The 24,122-nt window shown below is 48.3% G+C and overlaps 1 protein-coding gene across 3 annotated transcripts in view; it reads left to right on the top strand.

Annotated features, from left to right (window-relative positions):
• TRIM63 (tripartite motif containing 63) overlaps positions 1-21,927 on the top strand; it is a 67,824-nt gene extending 45,897 nt beyond the window's left edge. For 2 of the 3 annotated variants that reach the window (XM_077899029.1, XM_077899028.1), the window contains exons 2-9: positions 10,990-11,162; positions 14,005-14,173; positions 14,944-15,039; positions 16,246-16,479; positions 17,224-17,246; positions 17,576-17,700; positions 19,827-19,901; positions 21,331-21,927. In XM_077899029.1, coding sequence (XP_077755155.1) covers positions 11,032-11,162; positions 14,005-14,173; positions 14,944-15,039; positions 16,246-16,479; positions 17,224-17,246; positions 17,576-17,700; positions 19,827-19,901; positions 21,331-21,341 — 864 coding nt within the window. In that variant the 5' untranslated portion in view covers positions 10,990-11,031 and the 3' untranslated portion in view covers positions 21,342-21,927. Of the gene's footprint in view, positions 1-9,735; positions 10,115-10,989; positions 11,163-14,004; positions 14,174-14,943; positions 15,040-16,245; positions 16,480-17,223; positions 17,247-17,575; positions 17,701-19,826; positions 19,902-21,330 lie in introns of those variants that run through there. The other variant, XM_077899027.1, reaches the window with a different exon arrangement.
• Positions 21,928-24,122: the final 2,195 nt, after the last annotated feature.

A 24,122-nucleotide genomic window follows, 5' to 3' on the forward strand; every position in this document is an offset into this window, starting at 1 on the left:
CTTAAGTAAACTTTCCCTTTGAGTATAATATGCATTCAGAAAAGGGCATGGTCCGCAAGGGTACAGTTCAAAGCACCCTCACAAAGGGAGTGTCCCTGAATAACCCACACGCACATCCAGAATGAGATCTTGACGAGCATGCCCAGAGCCTGACTTATGCCCCCATCCAGCCCCTCCTCCCCTCAACTGAGGGCAGCACTATCTTGATTTCTAACTGCTTAGATTAGTTTGGGCTTTTTGAAACTTTCTAAAGACAGAATCATGCTGTATGTGCTGTTTTGCTCATCTCAATCTTTGAGATTCATCTATGTCATTGCCAATGACAATATTTGTTCACTGTCGCTGCTGTACAGTAAACATTATAAAACCACATAATAATTTATTTATTTGTTCCATTGACGGACACTGGGTTGTTTCCAAAGTTTTGCTACTATGAGTAAGATTGCAGAAAACATCTTTGTATTTAAATGGCTCTGTATCTCTGATCTCTGTATCTCTATTTCTCTGTCTCTAGCTACAGCTAAATATATCTTTTGGTTGCTATCTTTCTAGTTTTTGGATAAGGTAGATGCCTCAGAATATAACTGCTGAGTCACATGTATACATATTTTACATTTTTATTTTGTAAAACTGTATGCCCGCCCCCAAGGTCAAGAGTCGTGGCAGTGCCCATTGACCTCCGTGTCTACCAAACTTGTATGTTACTAATCTTTAATAGTTTTGCCAATCTGATAGAGGAAAAAAAACAGATTTTGTTGTGGTTTTAATAAGATTTTAAAAATTAGTGTGGATAAGCTTCTTGTTTGTTTTTTTGCTTTGGGGGGTGGGGGCATTGGCATTTCTTCTTTTGTGAATTGCCTTTTTGTATCCTTTGCTTGTTCTAAAACTTTAATGTGGTATGGGTATTGACACTTCTTGTTTCCGTGTGTTTCTACTGTTCCCAACCCGTCACTTGTCTTTTAGCTTTGTTTATGGAGCAACTGCCGGTTTAAATATAGTTTGTTTTCCTCCTGCTTACTGTTTATGATCTGGATCGCCCTGACGGTGTGTGTGGCAAACCCCAGGTTCAAGCTGGTGGCGGGGGAGTTAGTGGGCCAGGTCGGGTGGGCAGCCGGCCCCAGGACTGTCTCTGGGGTTCAAGAGCCCCGGAACATCCAGGCCAGCCCTGGGCCCCAGACCTTGCCTTCGTTGCAAGGCTTCCTCTGGTCCCCTTTGCAAGTCTTCTCAGTGCCATCTGGAGCCCACTGTTCAGGGGAGAATCTCTCCGCACACCCGGGAGCCAGGCAGGGAGCAGGTGAGTCAGGGCCAGTGTTACCTGGGCAGCAGAGGGAGGAAACTTTTTTTTTTTTTAAGATTTTATTTATTTATTCATGATAGACATGGAGAGAGAGAGAGAGAGAGAGAGAGAGAGAGAGGCAGAAACATAGGCAGAGGGAGAAGCAGGCTCCATGCAGGAAGCCCGACGTGGGACTCGATCCCAGGACCCCAGGATCCCACCCTGGGCCAAAGACAGGCGCTAAACCACTGAGCCACCCAGGGATCCCCGGGAGGAAAATTTGAGAGCAAGGGCGAAGCACCCCACATCTCTGAGTTCAGATCCTGCCTTAGTCTGCTCGGGCTGCCATAACAAAATACCACAGCCGGGGGGACCAATTTATTTCTCACGGTTCTGGAGGCTGGCAGTCCTGGATGGAGGTGCTGGCAAAGTGGGCTCCATTCTGAGGCCTCTTCTCTTGGCTTGTAGATGGCTGCCAGCTTGCTGCGTGCTCACATGGCCTTTCCTCAGGGGCGTGTGCGTGAGGAGAGAGATAAGGAGCAGGCTCTCTAGCATCTCTAAGGGCCCTGGTCCTTACCTTCCAAAGGCCCCATTTCCAAATATCATCACAATGTGTGTGTGTGTGGGGGGGGGCGGTGGTTAGCACTTTGGTATATGAATTTTGGAGAGTCCATAGTAATGCTCCAAGCCATTTCCTAGAAGCATAACCTTAGGCAAGTTACTGAAATCTCTCTGTAACTCAAATTCTTTATCTGTCAAATGGGAATGATAACAGTATCAACTTCATGAATTAATAAATAAATTAGGGATCCCTGGGTGGCGCAGTGGTTTAGCGCCTGCCTTTGGCCCAGGGCGCGATCCTGGAGACCCGGGATCGAATCCCACGTCGGGCTCCCGGTGCATGGAGCCTGCTCTTCCCTCTGCCTGTGTCTCTGCCTCTCTCTCTCTCTGTGTGACTATCATAAATAAATAAAAATTAAAAAAAATAAATTAATTAATAGCTCTAAAACACTTAGAGCAGACCACAGTAGCCACCCTCCAGAATGGCTCTCAATAAATATTGCTGCCTGGTCTTCGTGTCCTTGTGTGGTCCCCTCCCACACTGTATCATGGTTGGTCTGCGTCACCCATAGAATACAATGGAAATGATGGTGTGTGATGTCTGAGGCTAGGTCATGAAAGACTGTTTGCTCTTTCGGAGCACTCTGTCTGGGGTAAGTTGGGCACCATGCTCTGAGGATGCTCAAGCAACTGTGTGGAGAGGTGCCCATACTAAAGAACTGAGGCTTCCCACCAACTTGCCAATCATGTGAGTGACCCATCTTGAAAGTGGATCTTCCATCTCCAGTCAAGTCCTTTTTTTTTTTTTTAAGATTTTATTTATTTATTCATGATACACACAGAGAGAGGCAGAGACATAGGCAGAGGGAGAAGTAGGCTCCTCGAGGGGAGCCTGATGCGAGACTTGACCCCAGAATTCCAGTACCATGCCCTGAACTGAAGGCACATGCTCAACCACTGAGCCACCCAGGCTTCCCTCCAGTCAAATCTTAAGATAAACTGCACTGCAGCCCCAGCCAACATCCCCACTACCACCTCCTTAGAGGCACTGGGCCAGAACCACCCAGCTTAGCTGCTTTTGAATTCCTGACCCGCAGGAAAACTATTTGAGATAATCAGTGTTGATTATTGTTTTAAGCTGCTAAGTTTGGGGAAATCTATTCTGCAGCAATAAATAATACAGACCATGGGGTTATTCATAGTAACTGTTCAGTAAATGCCAGCCACTATTATTCCCCTGACTGAGAAAATATTAGCAATGGTGTTTTTCAATTGTCTGTCATGTGCCAAATATGTGCCACATGTAGGATAAATGGATTCCCACCTCTATGCCATCAATTTTCAGCAAGGCATAGAGTGTTGGGGGCAGTCACCCAGAGAGTCCTGGACTCTTAGGGTAGAAAGACCCGGAGATACCATTACTCGACCCAATTTGCATTTTCTGAGACACAGAGATTATGTAACCCACTCAAGGTGAAAGAGCTGATATATAGAGGAGTCTGAACTTGAACTCAGATCCACAGGTGCCTGGGCAGCCTCTTTGTTGTTCTACACTCAAGGGCCTTCTAATTAAAGGACAATTGCATCTCACAGTTTATAAGGCACTTTTAATACTTTATTTTGGGATTATCAGTGCAGAGCCCCCTCCAGACTTTCTAGGATCCCATTTCCCCTGGGGCGGTCCATTTCTCTAAAGGGCATCCACTCTCCAGAGCCCTTATAGCTGCCCATAGTGGTGGTCTGGATTTGAGGACATGGAAGAGGTCTGTGTGGTAAGATCCCTGAACACTCTGCTCCCCTTCCATGGCATGTGGGCCAGGCCCAGGGGGCTTTGCCCTGGCACCTGGGGCACTGCATCTCACCCCGGACCCGATTGACCTGCCTCTGCCAACTGTTTTGTCTTTAGCCTCTGGATAAAGGACCTGTCAGTTTGATCCTGTGATCTGGGATGATTCTTTGTCCAGGATGACACCGAAGCATGTGACAGGCATCTCAACCTGTAAGAAAAACAGTGTTTGTCCAACCCCACCCACTTCAGAGGGTACTCAGACACCACAGTGGCTTGAGGGGAAATCCACAGGAAGAGGCAGGGCAGCCCCCCTCACTCCTGGGGAGGTCATGGGGGCCGGGGCGAGAACAGCACACACGTGGAAGGGATCCGATCCACGATGTACCAAGGAAACATTTAGCAAGCTCCAAGCTATGCGGAAATGAAAGGGGAGATGGAGGGTGGCTTCCTCTCCAGCATCACCGCCCTCAGCCCTGCGTCAGCCAGTCATCCATCCCTGGAAGACCTCCTCTGAGAACCCGGCCACTGAGGACATGGAGGGACCCTTGGGGAGCATTTCTTAATGGTTGCTCCATTTGGCAAATAAGAAACTGAAGGTGGGTGTGGCTGGTTGGGCATCATATTGCCAGTCTCAGCACAGTTTTCTTCCGCAACAGGCCTCAAATCTCAAGTTTCCAAAAGTCTTCTCTCTGGTGACAATCAAAAACAGAATAGAATTTGAGGTTAAGTTGGCCACTTTCAGCTCTGCCTACACTAGCCGTGGGATTTGGGGCAATCCCACATGCCAATCTATGCCTCAGTTTCCTCATCTGTGAAATAGGGATAAGCATGACCTACTCATGGTTGTCGTGACGACTGAATGAGATGGTGCCATGAAGCTCTTAGTAGATGTCTGGCCACTTGCAAGCAGTAAATCAATCAAAAATAGTGTTATTATTATCTTCCATCACTCCTTTTCCTCGCCAGGCCCAGACCATTACCCCCACTGCCTCACCTAAACCCTACCCAGCTAGGACCCCCCTTGGGTACTAAGCTCCTCCCATGAGTAACAGACTTTGGAGGCAGTCCTAAATGAGGTCTATCACTTAGCTGGGTGATGTTCTGCAAGTCACTTAACTTCTCTGAACTTGAGTCCCTGACATGTCCAAATGAGAATCATGATACCTTGAATCATTCTCTGACAAATCAATGACACGGAAGAATGGGAGGAAAGGCAATCACTATAGGTTAAAAGTGATCAATGAGACAAAAACAGCAGAATGCCACATATAAGACCTTATTTGGATCTCATTTGCACAAACGAACTATGAAAAGACATTTGAGGCAATCCATGTCCTCCGAAAATAGCTTAGAAGCTAGATAATATGAAGAAATTCTTGTTTACTTTTGTTAGATGTGATAATGGCATTGTGATTATGTACCAAAAAAATCCCAATTGGTTAGAAATACTTACTGAAAAGTTTTTACAGTTGAAATTACTTGATGTCTAAGATTTGCTTTAAAATAGTTCAGACAAAAGAAGTTATGTGGGGATATAGATGAAGTAAGATTGAGGAACTGTTGGTAGCAGTTGAAGCTGATTTGGTTATATGAATTCATTATACTATTCTCTGTATTTCTGTGTGTTTGAAATTTTCATTAATAATCAGTAAAAATAAAAAAAATAAAGAGTAGAAATAAATAGCAAGGAGACAGGCAGAAAGGGAAGCAGTAAAATGTAGTAGCCGAAAGCTCTGGACTCAGATGCACCACTGAGACTCCTTTTTTGTCTCTTCATCCGTCAGTCCATAGCTTTCTAGTATGTTCCAGCAACTGGTAATGTTACTGGTTTATAACTTCCTGGTTCTGATCCTGGCTCTGCCACTCACTGGCTGGAGTACTTTGCCAAGTGACTTAACCTCTCTGAGCCTCTTTGCTCAGCTCCAAAACAGGGAAAATCATGGTCCATGCCTCACGGAGTTATTTTGAGGACTGAACAAGAGAGCGTGGATGGGAAAGGCTTAGCACAAAGCCTGGCACGCAGTAAACACTCAATAAATGCTTCAGTGTGAGGAGCACTGGTTTAGGAGTCAGGCTACCTTGGATGTGAACCCCAGCTCTGCTCTGCCACTTGTGGCTGTGTGACTTTGGCCAATCCAATTAACTCTCTGAATCTTGTTTCCTTCTGGGAAAAACGGAGATCATTACCCCCCCTCCACCTTGCAGAGCTGTCAGGAGGATTAAATGACAAGACATGTTTTGATGCCCAGTGTGGCCCACGTGGGAATTCCCCTTCCTCACCCCTTGACTTTCAGCAGCACTAGGCTGGCCAAAGCCCAGGTTGGAGTGGATCCCACTGTCCATTTGTGTGGCTTTTGCACCTGGACTGCCAAGTGTGGCTGGAGAAAGTCAACAGAACCATGTGAATGGCTCCTCACAAATAGCAAGCCCGGGTTATGAAACACCATCAAGGCTCCCCTGCCCTCACACAGCCCTTCCGCCCCTCTCTAGGGGACTTCCTCCTGTGCTTGACACTGGCCAGTTTGTCCACTTGTGCTCCCCTTACCCCTGCTTAGCCTCCAATTTAGCTTCTACTCCCTCTTGACCAAGGTTGCAATAGGAGCACCTTTCTCTCCACTTCCCAATGCCTGATTCTCACCTCCATCCTCTCCTCGTTCCTGTCCTCCCAACTCAAGACATAGAATGTCCTTCGCCTTTCTGAGGCTGGGTCATTGACTCTATCACCCCCTCCCCAATCTTCCAGTACTTTCTCTCCCGTATGTCAGCCAAAAAACCCTTGCTCAAGTATTTTAATCTTTCTCAAGTCTGACAGTGACTCTGTTGCTCCCTTACTTAACTCACTCATTCACTAGTCCACTCATTTAAGAAATACTTGTGGAGTGCCTACTATGTGCCAGGTACTGGGGGTACAGAATGGACAGAGACAGTCTTTACCTTCAAAATCTTCAAGGTCCTGAGGGAGAATCAGACACACAAAAAGATAACGGTAAGACAACAGTGGGATGCAAGATGAACCCATGCTTGATGTAGAGATTGACCAGATGTGCAATGGAGGGGAGCTCAAGACCGGCTCTCAGCTTTCTGGTCTGTGCAAACAGGCGAATGATGGTAGTGTTCACTGAGACATGACACAAGGGCAATGCAAGGCAGGGCTAGGTGTTGGGGAAGATGCTGTGTTCTGTTTGGGGGTACGATGAGTTAGAGGTTCTGTTGGGACATCCCAGTAGAGATCTCCAACAAATCTTCAGCTTAAGGGAGAAGGAGGTCTCAACTGGAATTAGAGCTGTGAGGGTCACTGGCATATAGGAGGTGGAGTCTTGAATGTATACAGAGTGCTCTCTGCTGCAAGTAACAGAGTAATTGCACTATGATGACATTTGTTATCTCACATCTTAAATAGTCCAGAGGGGGGCAGTGCCAGGACTGGGGAAATTGGCAGCACAGTGATGGCATCAATGTCACCCGTGCTTTCTGTAGTTCTTCCTTGCTGTTTTCAGGGACTGGATGTCTCCCTGAGTCTTGTCCCCCCTCTTGGCTGCGAGCTAGCTGCCCTACCCTCTCACAGGCCTGTTCAAAGACAAAAACAAAGCTTTCCTTTTGCACTCACTTTATATCGGGGGAAATCCTTTATCTTTAGCCCACATCCATGAGCCCTTGGGTCTCTAGGCCATATCTATATCTCCTTAGGCAAGGGAGAATGGGATTACCATAAGAGGTTTAAGCCTTAGTCTGGTGTGGCCTTGGAGAGGTCCACGTTCCTGGAGAACAGTGCTGTCTGATATCTGAACAAAACTGGTGTGAGCAAGGAGGAAAGGATGGCCTCTTTTCAACCTTCCCTCTCTTCCAACCCCTAGCTGGCCTGGCAGTGTTGACCTGCAATTTGATAGAGAGAGGAGTTTAGGGGGTGCCTGGGTGGTTCAGTGGGTTAAGCTTCAGACTCTTGGTTTTGGCTCAGAGCATGATCTCAGGGTCGGGGTCGAGCCCCATATCGAGTTGGGCTCTGTGCTCAGCAGGGAGTCAGTTTTTCTCTCTCTCCCCCTGCCCCTCCCCCTCCTCATGCATGCACTCGCGCTCTCTCTCTCTCTCTCTCTCTGTCTCACAAAATAAATAATAAATCTTTAAAAGCACACACATTAAAACAAAGAAGACGTTTGGGCTCCTGAGTCAAGCATATCTGGATTCACGTCTTAGAGCCATTTCTTGCAAGCTGTGTTACTTCATGGCAGTTATTTTATGCTCTGAACTGGAGTTTCCTCACCTGTTCCACGGGAATGGAACAGTCCTTAAGTTGTTGGCTGTTGGGATGATAAAATGAAATAACTCATATGAAGTGCTTCACAGTGCCTGGCACTTGGTAAGTGCTCAGCAAAAACCAGCCATTAACATTTTTGGGGGGACCATTCTCCCCTTAAGGTTCCCCAGCCTCATGGGGCACCTGGCTGGCTCAGTCGGTGGAGCATTCGACTCTTGATTTCGGGATTGCGAGTTCAGGCCCTGTGTTGGGTGTAGAGATTACTTTAAAATCTTAAAAAAAAAAAAAAAGAAAAGAAATTCCCCAGCCTCTTGTCCTCTGGGCCTCCTCCTCTTTCTATGACTGGTTCTCACTCCCATTTCCTCCCCTCACCCCAAGGTTGGCTCCTCTGCCCTCACTACTCACTAGATCTTGTCTCAAGACTCCAACCATCATCACTTCTTCAGGCTGAGGTGACCCAACTACTTTCCTACCGCCCTTCTTTTGTGAGACCCTGGACATTCCTGTACATTCTATGGTGTCTTAGGCTCATCCTTGAGGCCTGCGGTCACTGCTCCCCCTCTTGCCCCAACACCAATATTGGCTAACCCCTACATCCTTTTGCATGAGATTCTACCTTAAAAATAGCCATCAGAACTACTCTAGTGACTTCTACGTGCCAATACAGAAGGTGTCCAGAAGAACATAGAGAAAAATACAAATTTGTGCAGAGAGTAGAGGGGAACATCTAGATAATCTCTAGATGTCCAGGTAGGGCTTCATGGTACCAAAATGATAGCTATTTCGTTTTCCCCCTCGATAGGCTGTGAGCTTCTTGGGACAGGGAAAAGGATTACTCATTTATCTGTCACCCTGGTGCCTGAAGTATAGTTAGTACTCAGAGAAATGTCTGATGAATGAAAGATTCCTGGCTTTGCCACTGACTTTCTCCTCCTCCTCCTCCTCCTCCTCCTCCTCCTCCTCCTCCTCCTCCTTCTTCTTCTTCTTCTTCTTCTTCTTAAGATTTTATTTATTTATCCATGACAGACAGGGTGGCGGGGGGAGAGGCAGAGGGAGAAGCAGGCTCCATGCAGGGAGCCCGACGTGGGACTCCATCCCAGGTCTCCAGGATCACACTCTGGGCTGAAGGCAGCGCTAAACCACTGGGCCATCAGGGCTGCCCTCTTCTTCTTTTTTTAAAAGTATGGTCCTGCTTTTTTTTTTTTTTTTTTAAGATCTTATTTATTTATTAGAGAGAGAGATAGCATGAATGGGGTGAGGGCAGAGGGAGAAGCAGACTCCCTGCCAAGCAGGGAGCCTGACACAGGGCTCAATTCCAGGACCCAGAGATCACGACTCAAGCCCAAGGCAGACACCCAACCGACTGAGCCACCTAGGAGTCCCTGCCACTGACTTTCTAAGTGACTTTGACTAAGATCCTTTCCTTCTCTGGACCTCAGTGTCAAAATCTATAAAACTGTGGAGGGACAGGCTAGCTGGGGTAGGGTTTCAAAGTTTCCAGCAATATGCTATGCTCAGAGATGGGCTCAGAGAGAGGGGCTGCCCTGACCCCTTTTCTTGGGAGCCACTCAGTACTCTAGAGGAAGGGATTTAGGACAGTGAGGGATCACTGGCTATGAACTCTGCAAATCCCAGTGGCCCACTCCTTGGGTCCACTTCCTGGCTTACCAGCCTGGTATAGGAGACTAGGTTCTGGAGGAAACTCTGGTACCCTCTCCTCCCCCCACGCTGCCCACGAACAGGCTGTTCTTGTTTACGACCCTCCTCCCAGGAGAACAGCGATTGCTCATCCCTACATGTGATTTGAGAGGGCCGGTCTTTCAGGCCTGGAGGAAACTCAAACCCAGCCAGCCACTTGGCATCGGAATGTTCAGCTGGTCCCCTTCTGGGGCTCATGTGACCGAGACCCAGCTATAAATATCAGAGGGGCCTCAGACCAAGACAGAATTCGGGCACCAGGAGAACAAGGCAAGGAGGCTCTGTGTGGGTATTTTGTGACGAAGGCAAGACCCCAGGTCTACGTAAAGTGAGGCAGGTAAAGGAGGCAGCCAGGTGAACCTCCACACGTCCTGACAATATGGATTATAAATCAAGCCTAATCCAGGATGGGAACCCCATGGAGAACCTGGAGAAGCAGCTCATCTGTCCTATCTGCCTGGAGATGTTTACCAAGCCGGTGGTCATCTTGCCTTGTCAGCACAACCTCTGCCGGAAGTGTGCCAATGACATTTTCCAGGTCAGTGCTGGGCATGGCCTTGTCCTGGGCTCCAGGCGGCTGCTCAGTATTCCTGTGGTGAAAGCCATTGTCTCTTAGTCTAGGACTTCTAAACTGCTGGCTTTCTCCCGAGCAGAGCAAAGCCCCTGCAAAGGCCTCTGGGCTGAAGGGGGCTCGGAGGTGACCCTGGCCACCCCATTCCTTCTCCATGACGTGTGCTTCCCGTCTCCACCCTGCCCGCAGCTCCCCCACTGCTGCCCGGAGCCCACAGTTGACTCTCCAAACAGGAGTCAAATGCCTCAAGCGATAAGTGGGAGAGGCGGGTGGAGAGGAGAGAGAAACCAGACCCCTGGGGCTGGAGCCAGCTCCCTGGTGGCAGCGGGCCCAGAGCTTTGGGAGGAGGAGGGTGGCCAGGAGGCACTGGGCAGTAGAGGCATCTTCCCCTTCGAGGCCGAGACCGGTTCCCTATAATGTGGGGCTGGAGGGGATCCATCTCCTCAACAAAGGAATAGGAGAAGTGCCCTGGCTGGGAGGCAGGACTCAAGGTTCCAGAAGCACTTTGTACTAATGTTCTCTCCAAATTTTATCTTTGAATTAGCAGCCCTACGAGCAGGCTCTAACGATAATGTCCATTGCGTGAATGAGTAAACAGAGGCTTGGAGGGAGAAAGTGGCTTGCCCAAGGTCATTCAGAGGATAACTGTGACTTGAACCTAGGTCTGCTGCCTCCCAAACTTGCTGACCGCTTAGTTGCTTTCTCAGGTGCTCCCCGTGTACGTGGGCTGGCTCTCATCTCAGGATGGGGAGTTCCACGTCAAATGGCTTGACGAGAATGGTTGGGGTGAGCAAGAAAGACAGAGACTGTCCCAGGCCTCATCTCTGCCCTTCCACCCGCAGGCCGCGAACCCCTTCTGGACCAACCGGGTTGGCTCCGTGTCCATGTCTGGAGGCCGTTTCCGCTGCCCTTCCTGCCGCCACGAGGTGATCATGGATCGTCACGGAGTGTACGGCCTGCAACGGAATCTGCTGGTGGAGAACATCATTGATATCTACAAGCAGGAGTGCTCCAGGTCAGTCCTCCCGGCTCCTGGGAGCCATCCTTCCTCCCCACCTGGTCTGTGCCCAGCTCTCCCAGGCTCCTCCCCATGTGCCCAGGATCAGTGCCCTGGCTGGAGAGCTACACTAGCCAGTCCAGAGAGCCATCTCCCTCTTCTTCAGGCACAACAGAGGCTTATCTCTATCCCCCGACACTGGCTCTTGGGGTCGGTCCCTCAGTGAATGAGAAGAGCCCAGACATTAGGCTGCTCTCCTAGGACAGGCTGAGACAGGAACCAGGGGAGGGACAAACTGTGACATGGAGAGGGAGACACTGGGGCCAGCAAAGTGGCCGGGCAAGCAGAGAAAAGTGCCCAGAGAGAATACAGCCGGTCTCTCTATAGTGGAGGCAATGGCTGTCATCGTGGGTACCGGGGACGCTTCCTCCCGCTGCCCCACAACAATCCTGGGAATTGGGCATGACTTTCATCCTCCCCATTTCATGGATGAGGAAGCTGAGGCTCGAAGAGGTGAAGTCAGTTGCCCAAGTGTTCCCAGCTGAGAAGAGAAATAGCCGAGGACAGCCCTGCCGATCTGGCCCCAAGTCTCCCTGTTTGTAAAACAGCAGCTCTGTCTTGGGCAGAATTTGTGAGAGTGGAGTTTGTGCAGTGTGTGTGTCCAGCTGGAGAGAGATATGGCCACCAGGGAGCTCTTTACAAATTTGACACCTGACAAGACTCCCAGGCCACTGCCCTCAGGCCCTTGGGTCCCAAACCATCATCCAGTGTTGCCCGCCTGGCAGTGTCCTGCCCCAGGATAAGTGACAGACCAATCTTAGTGTGAAAAAGCCCTGACCAGGGGAACCGTCGGCTAGTCTGACTCTGTTACTAATGTATTGTGGGAACTTGGTTGAATCTTTGGGCCTTCATTTTATCCATCAGCAGAGGAGGATGGTAAGGTTTGTTAGTGTGACTATCAAATAGGGTTTTGATGGGAAATGTTAAAAGTATCAGATATGTATGGACACCTCCTGTGTCTAGGCACCTCGTCTTAAGCATTTTCCATGCGTGACCTTTATTTAATTCTCACAGTAATCCATACGACTTTCTTACCCTCATTTTCCAATGAGGAAATGGAGGCTCCTAGAAGGTCAGAGGTGTGCCCGAGGCTGCTCAGCAAGCCGTGATGCTGAGAGGGAGCCTAACTGACCCTATGGTGAATATTCCTAACTGCTATTGCCTCTATGTTCCTGGAGTAAAACTCCATAAAAGTACAGATATATTGCTGACCATTCTCCAATAAGAAAATTAATATTGCACCCAAATATTAGCCCCTCACCTCGAGTATCGACCTCTGAAGAGCAGGTTTATGCTTGAACCCTTCGGGGGCCTTTCTACACAGTCAAATGGCTGTGAGAGATGCCCTTTATTGAGGGTCTGCTCTGTGCTAGGCTCTATACATTCATTGCTGATAGTTGCCCTGATCCCAGTAGCTCTGGGGTAAAACCAAGGCTCCGAGAGGTGAAATCACTTGCCCAAGGTCACAAAATGAGTGAGCAGCAGAACAGTCTGGATTTAAACCCAGATGCTGATGCCCGGGCTTCAGGAGAATGGGCATCTGGCATGGCAGTGGGCACAGGCACCAGACCCTCAGGATCTTAGCTCATCTCTGCAGCTACTGCCATTCCAGAGCTCCCTCCCGGGGGGTAGAGACAGGTGGCAAAGGAAGACTCCTGCCAGCATGGGGAGGGGGGGCCCTGCGATAAAAGATGAAAAAGAGATAAGTCTGAAAAGGGACTTATTTAAAAACCTGGGGAGATAATAATGTCTGGGGTGTGGCCAGTTGTGCAAGGCTATTCAGAGGTGAGGCATTGACATAGACAAGGGACAGTCACCATTTGACATTTGTGAGATGCTTGCTGTTTTAGGGACTGGGAAAGCAGAGGTGATGTAGACATGGTGTTGGCTCTTAATGATATGTCTAGATGAAGGGGTAGGACTTAGACACAAAAAACTGAGCCTCAGATAGGAAGCAACTGATGCCCTGCGAGAAGCATAGATAACATGCCAGAGGCCCCTAAGTAGAGAACCAGACCGAGGGAGAAAAGCATTCTAAGAATGTGTGTTTGGGAAGGAAAAAACTCTGAATGCTGGAAAGACTTTCTGGACTTTAAGTCAAGGCTTGAGCTGAACTGTTACTCATCCTTGGGCTGCCTGTGTTCTGGTTGTGTGACTTGGGGCACACACATTTCTTCCCTCTCTGTGCCTGGGGGCACCCTCATGGTGTGCTTACTGGTATAGTCTCTCCACCTGTATTGAATAACCACCTCCTCCATGACACACACTGTACACTGCAAATTCAGAGGTGCCGGGAGCAGGCAAGTTTCCCTGCTTTGATGCGGTTACAGTCTGATGGATTAAATATAGAATTAAGTGAGGCCATGAGTATAAATTGCTTTGCTCAAAGTTAGCCTGCAGTAACCAGGAGTTACAGGGACTATAATTAGAGCAAATGCACTCTTGCCTCCCCTGCCCTGACTTGATGGGTGACCTTGGACAAGTCAGTTCACCTTTCTGGGGTTCAGTTTCTTCTTCTCAAAAATATCTCCAGTTCTGGGATTCTACAACCTTTCCCATGTTCTGCACTAGTGGGGCCTAAGGCCAACTCCATCACTGGAGTTTGAGTCCAAGGATATGAGGATAGCCTTGGTGTCACTGGCTTTCCTGGTTCTGGGTATCCAGAAAATGAAAAGGACTGTGTACAGCCAGTCACTGAGGGCTCAGGCCATAGATCTGGAGTTGCCACCCAGAGCTGGGGTGGGGGGAGACAGGGACTCGGGACCCCCCCCCCACTGTGTGACTTGTGATTCTTCTGCAGTCGGCCCCTGCAGAAGGGCAGCCACCCCATGTGCAAGGAGCATGAAGACGAGAAAATCAACATCTATTGCCTCACGTGTGAGATGCCCACGTGCTCCATGTGCAAGGTGTTTGGGGCTCACAAGGCCTGTGAGGTGGCCCCCCTGCAGAGCGTCTTCCAGGGACAAAAGGTACTGGCTTATACCACTTCTACCCCCAGCCTGGGCTTGTGGGGCATGGCCAGATGATTCAGGATGTAGATTTGATCCCTGTAGATCTGCTGAGCCGGCCTTTCAGGAATAGTCCCTCTGGAGGGACTTCCCAGGCCACAGGGACAGCAGCCCTTGCCTTCCTGGGGGAGGTGGCTGAGCTCATGGGTTATACTTAGAGCCACTTGAGAGCACCTGGGTGTGGCCACAGGCGAGAGACCAGACCCCTGGGCCAGGCCACCAGGGTCCTCTCAGGCCATGACTTCTACATCCCAGTGTGCTTGGGGCCCCAGATACCTCTTCCTGTGCTGGTTACCTCTCCTGTAGCAGAAAAAGTAGCTCAGAGCCCTCTCCCTGGCCCTGAGGCCTGTGGGAGTCCATAATCCTGCCCATGCAGTAAGCTATGGCCCCTCTTTCTGGACACTTCTTCCCTGCCTCCCACTCTTCTCTTGACCTCTCTCTTCTAGAACTCTCTATTTCTTTTTTGTATCTCTTCGTTCCTAAAAACAAACCCCTCCTCTGACAGTACATTGCTGTTTGTATTTTGGTCATTTCCCCTTTCTGGGCCTCATTTGTAAAATAAGGGATGTAGTATCTCTAGAGATGTAGGCTTTTTCTAGCAGAGAGGGGAGTGAGGGTGCCATTCCTGAGAAGACAGGCCCTGGGACTATTTCATCTCTCTTCTCCTTTTTTTTTTTTTTTTTTTTTTTTCATCTCTCTTCTCCTGATCCCTCACCCCCTCTCCCATCTAGACGGAGCTGAGTAACTGTATCTCCATGCTGGTAGCGGGGAATGACCGGATGCAGACCATCATCACTCAGCTGGAGGACTCCTGTCGAGTGACCAAGGTGAGGGGGAGAAGAGTTCTGTCTAGGGGTCCAAGGCCTCTCAGTGAAGCCTGGTTCTCTGGGGTGAAGTCTCCGCTGTGAGCTGTGGCTAATGGTTGGGGCCTGGAGGCTGGGGTGTTCAAGCAGGGGTGGTGGAGTGGAAACCAACTAATCTATTCATCCACTCACTCACCAAATGCTTCTGGAACACAGCTGTGTGTCGGGCCCTGCCAAAGACGCTGGGGCTGGAGTGGTGAACAAGACAGACCAATCCCTGACTTTAGGAAGCATGCCAGCAATAATTCTCAGTATTTATTCAGCACAAGTAGTTTTCAGACCACTGTCTTCAGTGTGTTGTAGACTAAAGCTTCTCAAACTTTAAAATGCGTTCAGATCCCCCTGAGATCCTGTGAAAATTCAAATTCTTATTCAGTAGATCTGGAGGGAGGTATGAGGTTCTGCATTTCTTTCTAATGAACTCCCAGGCTTTACCCAACTTGTTGGTCCACGGACCACACCATGCAAGACTACATAGAGGCAGAAGGAAACTTTTCTATCTCTGAAAAAGAATCCATGATTTTTCATTTCCACTTGAGGTGGGGCCTAGAGATGAGGTGGGGGGGAAAGGGTCATCAGACTCCTGATGAACGAAGAGCTGTGTGAAGGATGGCTTTGAAGGAAGGAGGGGACTACTCATGAGATGCTCCCAGGCTGATAGAGGATACTAGAGCCTCCAGTCTGGTGAGATATATTATTATACCTATTTTGTAGGTATAGCATCTGTGTTGGAGAGAAGGGAGCCTCAGTGAGGAGGCCAGTAGAGGAGTCGCTGCTTCTCCTTTCTTACTAGAACCAACTAGAGCCTCCTGAATCCAGTCTTGATCCTAAAATAGGGGCCAGGGGTATGTGTGGTGGGGGGTGACTTGGGAGGCCACAGAAGGCCCAGACTGGATCATCCCATCTGATCCTGGAGTCTCTATTTTTGAGGAAAGGGCTAGCTTTCTCCACGGCACTAGCCTCCAAACGTTACTGGTGTGCTAAGTAGCTACGAGACCTCAGCAAATCCTTTCTTTTTTGCCAAGACTTCATTTTGTCTTCTGTAAAATGGGGGTGTAGCAAGATCTCTTCCAGCTTCAGACTTGTTATTCCTAGCACATCCATCCCAGGAAAAATGTGCCAGGGAGAGGAAGACTCCCTAGGGTGTGACTCTGAGATTTCTGTCCCCAGGAGAACAGTCACCATGTGAAGGAAGAGCTGAGTCAGAAGTTTGACGTACTGTATGCTATCCTGGACGAGAAGAAGAGTGAGCTGCTGCAGCGGATCACGCGGGAGCAGGAGGATAAGCTCAGCTTCATTGAGGGCCTCATCCAGCAGTACCGGGAGCAGCTGGACAAGTCCACTAAGCTGGTGGAGACGGCCATCCAGTCCCTGGATGAGCCTGGTGGGGCCATCTTCCTTTTGGTGAGCAACTAGCAGGGTGTGGACAGTCACTTGGCCTTACCAGCTCTGACTAAGATGCATGTCAGGCACCCATGTGCCCCCCAAGCCAAACCATTTAAAGCTCTCAGTGTCAACGTCCTCAATGACCTCAAATGGCCACGCAACGATTTCTACCTTCTTTCCTCTTCACTGATTTTGTGAGGATCAAATAAGAGTGTTTGCAGAATGGTACTGTAAGCTGCAAAATACAGTGCCTCCATAGAGACTATTCATTGAGCATATACTATAGGTCAACCACAGAGGTAGAGACACAGAGATGAATGAGACAGCCCTGCGCTAGAAAAGCTTGTTGGGGGTGACAGAAATGGATCAACTATAAGATTTCACAGTTCAATAAAAATTTCCTAAGCACATACTATGAACCAGGTTTTGTGCTAGACATTGGGTATTAAAAGGGGATGAGGATATGATTCTCATCTTGAAGATTTGGGGGTTTAAGTGTGTTTAGAATGATACCCCTAAAATCCAACCTTCCTGCTATGAGAGTGGAAGGGTCCTAGAATGATAACCAAAACCTGTGCAGACCATGAACAGAAGGAAAAGACCCAAGTGCTGTTCAACTTAGGGCAGGGAGCAGGTCATGGCTAGGCTAGGGAATGGCAACAGGTGCCCATTTTGTGGCACCATCACTGGTTTTGCTGATTTCTCGGGGCCACTTCTTCTGCAGTCCTAACCCTTTGTTCTCTCTCTCTCTTTCCCCCACAGAGCGCCAAGCAACTCATCAAAAGGTCAGTGTCTCTCCAGGGCTATGATCCAAGGCTCTAGCTCTCACCAGGGCCTCTGACCTTGGTCCAGCGGGCCTCCCCCTTGGCATTAGGTCCTCTGGGAGGGTCTCAGCCAAGGCTATCTCTCCTGGCCTTGCATCCCCTACCTTCTTGGCCCATCCATTCTGTTTGCACTTGGAGAGGAAATAACCCTGCCTCCAGGGCAGCCTCTAGGTAGCCTGGGTGTGAGACAAGTATGTGTACTCATGAGAATTGGAGTTAAGACACCCCCTTCTTTCACTGAGGCCCAGAAATCTCATCCCACTCCCCCTTTCTTTCTTCCTTCCCCACAGCATTGTGGAAGCTTCCAAGGGTTGTCAGCTGGGGAAGACAGAACAGGGCTTTGAAAACATGGACTACTTTACTTTGGACTTGGAGCACATAGCAAACACCCTGAGGGCCATCGACTTTGGGACAGGTAAAGGAGGTGGTGGTGCATCTGTTTCCCTGGTCAACCCATGGAAACCTGCTTCCCTTCCACTGAGCCCCATGCAGAGGCAGATACACTAGCAAATGGTCAAACTCATACATCTAACTTCTGGATGCACCCAGAGCCAAGCACAGTACCTGATACATAATTATTGCTCAATAAATTGTGTATGGATCCCCTACAAGGAAGCCTGGGGCAATAGAAAGAGCATGGCAACTGGGGTTAGGTAGATCAAGTTCCAATATTGGTTCTACCTCTAGTTATCTGTGTGACCCTTGGTGAGCCCCTCTACCTACCTGCACTGCATTTTTCCTTTTTTTTTTTTCAATTTTTTTAAAGTAATCTCTATGCCCAACATGGGACTCGAATTTACAACCCTGAGACCAAGAGTTGTGTTCTCCTCCGCCTGAGCCAGCTGTGTGCCCCGTGAGCAGCATTTTCTAACTTTAAAAATTAAGTTAAACATGGGCCTACTAATAATGACCACATCATGGTGCTCTTGCAACAAGTAAGACACTGATACAGAGAAGTTTGTCAGATACTCAACAAATACTAGCTCTTGCCTAAGGCTGGTCTTCACCTACCATTGCTGATCCTCGGGCACCTTAATTTACCTGCATTACACCCTCATTTCGGTTTGTAATTACTCAATCATAGAGTAATACTTGATAATACTTGTAAGTAACAATATAACCATAACAATAATAAGGGGAAATGAGAAACCAGAAGAAGAGCAAAGATTTAATAATTTGCTCAAGGTTACACAGTTGCAAGGGAGATACTTAGCAACAGAGAAAGAGAAAGCAGAGCCAAGTTTGCTAAATGTTGTATTGATTTGAGAGCTGATGCTCTGATGACCAGCTGAGAAAGACAGAGCTGGCACCTCTTGTGTTGGCTCTCCCACAGGCTTTTAGAATCTGGTGTTGGATCTATGCTCAGAACCCCACAACAGCCCATTGGTTAAATTCTGTCATTTAACCTTATGAGGCAGTTTCTATTGCCGTCTCCATTTGGTAGTTAAGGAAATGAAGCCAAGAGAAGGTCAGTGATTTGATGGAGGCTACACAGCTAGTAAGTAGCCCACGTGGACTCACCAAGGGCCATCTGGCTCCCAAGTCCCTGGCGAGGATTCTATGAGACAATGCACATAAGACATTCAGCGTACCCATCCACCCTTCCACCCACCTCACCCCACCCCCACACAAGACACTTGGCACAATATTTGGAACATAGTAAGTGCTCAGCAGATGCTGCTAAGAGTAGTTAATTGTGATAATAACTAAACAACAACGAAAACCCCTGGATTATGCACAGATCCCAGCGATGTAATCAGAAATTGGGCTGACATTTTGGAGGCATGCACTCTTTCAGACCTTTCCCGACATACTCTTGAAAATGCTCTGGCTCTCTGGTGACCCCCTCAGGGCCCCAAAGCATTACGGAAGTGGCTTGGGAAAGAAGGGTGGAGAATAGACATGTTCTCTGTTAGTGGAGCTTGCAGGTCATGTCCCAGGATGGGGAGGTGAGGACACAGGTCACTGTCTATCTGGGGCTCAGCTTCAGAGTACTATCAAGCAGATGGCCTCAGAAGTGTCCCTCACCCCACAGCCACCCCTTCTTAGGCTGTGGAATGAGGAAGACTGGACAAGGAGTGCTAGGTAAGCAGATTTCAAAGGCTGAGCAAATTCCTTCATGATGAGGACTCTGACCCCTGAGAACCAAGGAATCCATTCTCTCCAGGTCATGTGTATCTAAGTGGGAGATGTATAGAAGCACCAGGTGTGCTTCCCCAAAGCCCCCTCTGGTCCCTGGCAGGTCAAGTGATAGGAGCTGATATTGGTACTAGAACAAAGGGGTGTCTTAGACTCCCCTCCCCAAGAAGAGTGTGGGAAGGAAGGAGGAGGCCCCTGGGAGAATGAATGTGCAGCTTAGGTTTGAGAAGCTCATTATCTCCATTACCTCCAGGGGCCACCAATGTCACTGCATGGCCATGTGGTCCCAACTGGGTGTGGGAAGGGGTTTGGATAAGTGCTGTCTCCAGCCTGGTGCCCCTTTGAGCAGCTCCTCTGAAGAACTGGCCCCATCCTAATACCGTAGTGCTTTGTCACACACAGATGAGGAAGAGGAAGAGTTCATTGAAGAAGAAGAAGATCAGGAAGAGGAAGAGTCCACAGAGAGAAAGGAAGAAGGTAAGAAATTTATCTACCTCCATTCATTCATCCATTCATCCATTCATTCATTCAGTCAGTCATTCAACAATATGAAGTCCTGTGTGCAAAGGGCTGTGCTGGACTCTTGGGATGATGCCAATATGTGGTTAGGTCCCAATATGTGTTTTATACCGTTTGAGGATATAGCCCTATTCCCTTTATCCTTAGAGAAAAAAAAAAAAAAAACTAATCATAATAAAAAGCTCCCATTTTATATCTAAATGACCTTCCTGAGTGGAGAGCAATACAGTATAAGAGACATAAAAGATAAGGTACCATGAGCCAGGCTTGGCCCACTGAGAACTTTTGGCCAGCACAATGTTTAAATTTTTTAAAGTTAATTGCCAACATTTAAAAAATTAGGACTTGGCGGGGCAGGGGGGAGGCAGGTGTTTTGTTTTTTTAAGAGAGAAAGAAGGAGAGAGAGAGAGAGGAGACAGAGAAAGAGAGAATCCCAAGTAGGCTCCACACTCAGGCTCACAACCCTCAGATCATGACCTGAGTCAAAGTCAGAGTTGGAGGCTTCACTAACTGAGCCACCCAGGTGCCCCTGTTTTTTGTGTTTAATTTTTTTAAAAGGAGATTTCAACTGAGAATCTGGATTTCTACCTTCTTGTGAAAATTTGGAAAGAACTAACAATGCTGTGGTTTCCCTCCTCCCTAATCCCAGAGAGCTGGTGCTGGGCAGGGGCTTCCCCCTTTGCTCAGTGCACCGGGTCAGCCTGCCTGCAGTCCTGTCCTCTGCAGGCCCCTGTAGGCATCTGATCACCCACCTGCCCTTGGGCAAGTCATTTAGAAAGCTCTCTGGGTTGCTGAGTGTGGTTAAGTGCCTAAGTTCTGAATCACAGCTTTACCACAGACGAATGGTAACAGATGAACATTTCATCTCATTTACTGGCACATAGAAAGAACATGTTTGCTAATATCATTTTTCAAGCCAAGTTACTATTGGAACTAAATTTCAATCCAATTGAAAAATACAGACTACTCTTTTGGAGTTTTGTGTTGGATGTGCAATGCATGGGGTTTTGATGACTAAATTCTTTTTTTTTTTTTTTTTTTTAGATTTTATTTATTTTTATTTGTTTATGAGAGAAAGAGAGAGAGAGAGAGAGAGAGAGAGAGGCAGAGACACAGGCAGAGAGAGAAAGAGAGAGAAGCAGGCTCCATGCAGGAAGCCCGATATGGGACTCGATGCCTGGACCCAGGGATCATGCCCTGAGCCAAAGACAGACACTCAACTGCTGAGCCACCCAGACATCCCTTGATGACCAAATTCTTGTTTTGGTTTAAAAAGGAAGAGCCTAGGCAGGAATTGAAGTCTGATAATTTTGTCACTGTGGCTTGGTAAGTCCTGGATCCTCCTGTGTCCTGTCTCACCTTGTGTTTCTTTGTCTTTTTCTTTCAGGGCACCAGTAAGGAACTGGATGAGGGAGAGACCTTCTAGATGCAGAGAGACTGGGGAGGGTGGGGATGGGCCCAGCTGCCTTGGTGACAGGCCCAGGGTGGGAGGGGTCGGGGCCCCTGGAGGGGCAATGGGAAGGTGTGTCTTCTCTCTGCCCAGAGAGCAGGGACTAGCAGTAGGACCCCCACTGCTGTGTCCAGCGGCCACTGAACCAGAATTGGAAACGTGCTTGAAACAACCACACAGGACACTTTTCTACGTTGGTGCAAAATGGAATATTTTGTACATTTTTTAAATGTGATTTTTGTATATACTTGTATATGTATGCCAATTGGTGCTTTTTGTAAAGGAACTTTTGTATGATAATGCTTGGTCATGGTGTGACCAGCTATTGTTAGAAAGAAGGGAGAGAAGCCAGGCTGACAAAGCTGCCCTCTTCCTTTCCTGGGAGGGAGGGCTGGGTAGCACACAGGCCTACGAAGGGATACTGTACTGTACAGATGTCAATGCCTGTCCCTGACGTAGGGGATGGCAACTGAGTTTGTGTTACATGTTGTTTCAATAAATGCACAGCGCTCTCTTTCTGTTATTACCAAAAGAGCTGGGGTTTCTGCCTTTCTTTCTTTCTTTCTTTCTTTTTTTTTTTTTAGTTTTTAAGTTTTTTATTTAATTTTATTTTTAAAATTTCACTTAAATTCAATTTGCCGACATATAGTATAACACCCAGTGCTCATCTCATCATGTACCCTTCTTAATGCCTGTCACCCAGTTACCCACCCCATCCTCTTCCCACCTCTCCTTCTGCAACCTTTTGTTTGTTTCCCAGAGTTAGGAGTCTCTCGTGGTTTGTCTTCCTCTCTAATAGTGAAAGGGACCATAAGGGAAGGGGGGACACCGAGTGGGGAAAAATTAAAGAGGAAAAGCTGAGGTTTCATTCAACCTGTTGTTATGGAGAGAAGAGCTCAGAGGAGATGGACAGAAGGCCTGATGGCAAGTGTTGAGCAGGAGACAGACAGTAGAGGCACCTGGGTGGCTCAGTCAGTTGAGTGTGTCTGCCTTTGGCCCAGGTTGTGATCCTGGGGTCCTGGGATCAAGTCCTGCATTGGGCTTCCTGCTGGGGGGAGGGTGGAGTCTCCTTCTCTCTCTCCCTCTGCCCCTCCCTCTGCTCATGCTTGCTCTGTCTCTCAAATAAATAAAATCTTAGGGGAAAAAAAGGGAGGGTGGAGCAAAAAGTAATGGCTAGGCTCATTTTCCATCCCATCAAAGAATAAATTCTTTAAACTAGCATTTCCCAATGAGAGTTCCATGGAAAACAGGCCCTGAGAGGGTCCTCAAGAAACAGGTTCAGTGCCTCGTTCTCTGATTCTCCAGAACACAGAGACTAAAGCAAAGCTTCCATGCTGTAACCTAGGTGCGATCCCAGGGCAGCCAGAGTGAAGGGAAGTGGCAGCAAGGCAGGAAAAGAGGGAAACAAATATGATGTGTGGCATTACTGAGCTGGCCACAGCTTTACCAAGAGACCTCCTGCTGCTTGCTCAGTCATGGGAGATGTTTCTAGAAGGCCATAAAGAACACAACACGACTCAAAGCAGTTCATCAGAGGGAAGAATTTCGTCTGTCTCAGGATCGAAGTCAGCTCCCCAGAGTGTGTTTAATTCCCTTGCACTTCCAGGTTGTACCACTTGACCCCTTCGGCCAGCTGCAGGGGGTGGGGGGAGGCTAGATGGCTACACCTGACTCTACAGGCAGTGGAATGAGCAGAGCCCCCGTGGCCCACTTAGGTGGACTGGACATATGGCTGCTGGAGCTGCTGCTACTCCCCATGGTGGCATGGGAGCGGTGGGCAACAGTGGTTCTGCGGTAGCCCAGACTTAATCCAGGGAAGGCCAAGCCAGCCACCAGTGCTAGGGGATGGTTGAGCAATGACCAACGTGAAGTAGCATCCGGGGTCTCCACAAACAAGGAGCCAAGGGGCTAGGAGAGAGGTGAGGCTGAGCGCATCCAAGGAGACATATTATTGGGCCTAAGACACTGCAAACTTATAAATTTGAGTCTCGTTTGAATAACAGGTGTAGATCTCCAACAGCTCTACTTAAGGGGAAGGCTCCTCATCTGGGGCCAGAGCAGTCTTGATTCTGGAAAGATGGATCCATGGGGAGAAGCCGTGAAGTTTTTGCGCTGTTGGAGTGGTCAAGAGAACATGATAGGGTCCGGTCCAGATAGGTTCGAGTAGCTTTTTGTCTGCAAATGGTCTGAAGGTATACCCAATTCCTGGAAGTAAGTTTTGGATGTATGTTACCTGAGGAAAAGGGGTCAGGTTTTGGATTGTACTGGCTTTCATGGTTAATGGCTGACACAGTTTGCCCTAGGGACATAACATACTGTGTAATTAGAATAACAAGAAAAAGAAGCCCAATTAAAAGTCCTTGATAGTTGACAAAAATCTTCCAGTCCAATAGTCTGACCAATCATTAAAGGAGAGAGAGAGATCTCTTAAAGTACCAATTTGAGTATTTATATCAGTTAGTAACCCTGTCACATTTTTGTGATAATTTGGAGTATATACATAACACTCTGCTTTTTACTAAAGTATAGGTTCCTCCTTGAGCTGCAGTGAAGATATTTGGTTTTGGGGGGCGACTCCAAATCTGTGGAGTGATACAAGTTGGATGTGGCTAAAGGTGGCTGTTGACTGCTTGGTTAAAGCGCCCATTTGCAATTTTACATCGATAGATATAGTCCCAATTGTTTCTGGGACAAATATGGCTAAGGAATAAAACCATCAAGAATATGGC

Source organism: Canis aureus, chromosome 5 (genome assembly GCF_053574225.1).
Source record: "Canis aureus isolate CA01 chromosome 5, VMU_Caureus_v.1.0, whole genome shotgun sequence".
NCBI lineage: Eukaryota > Metazoa > Chordata > Mammalia > Carnivora > Canidae > Canis > Canis aureus.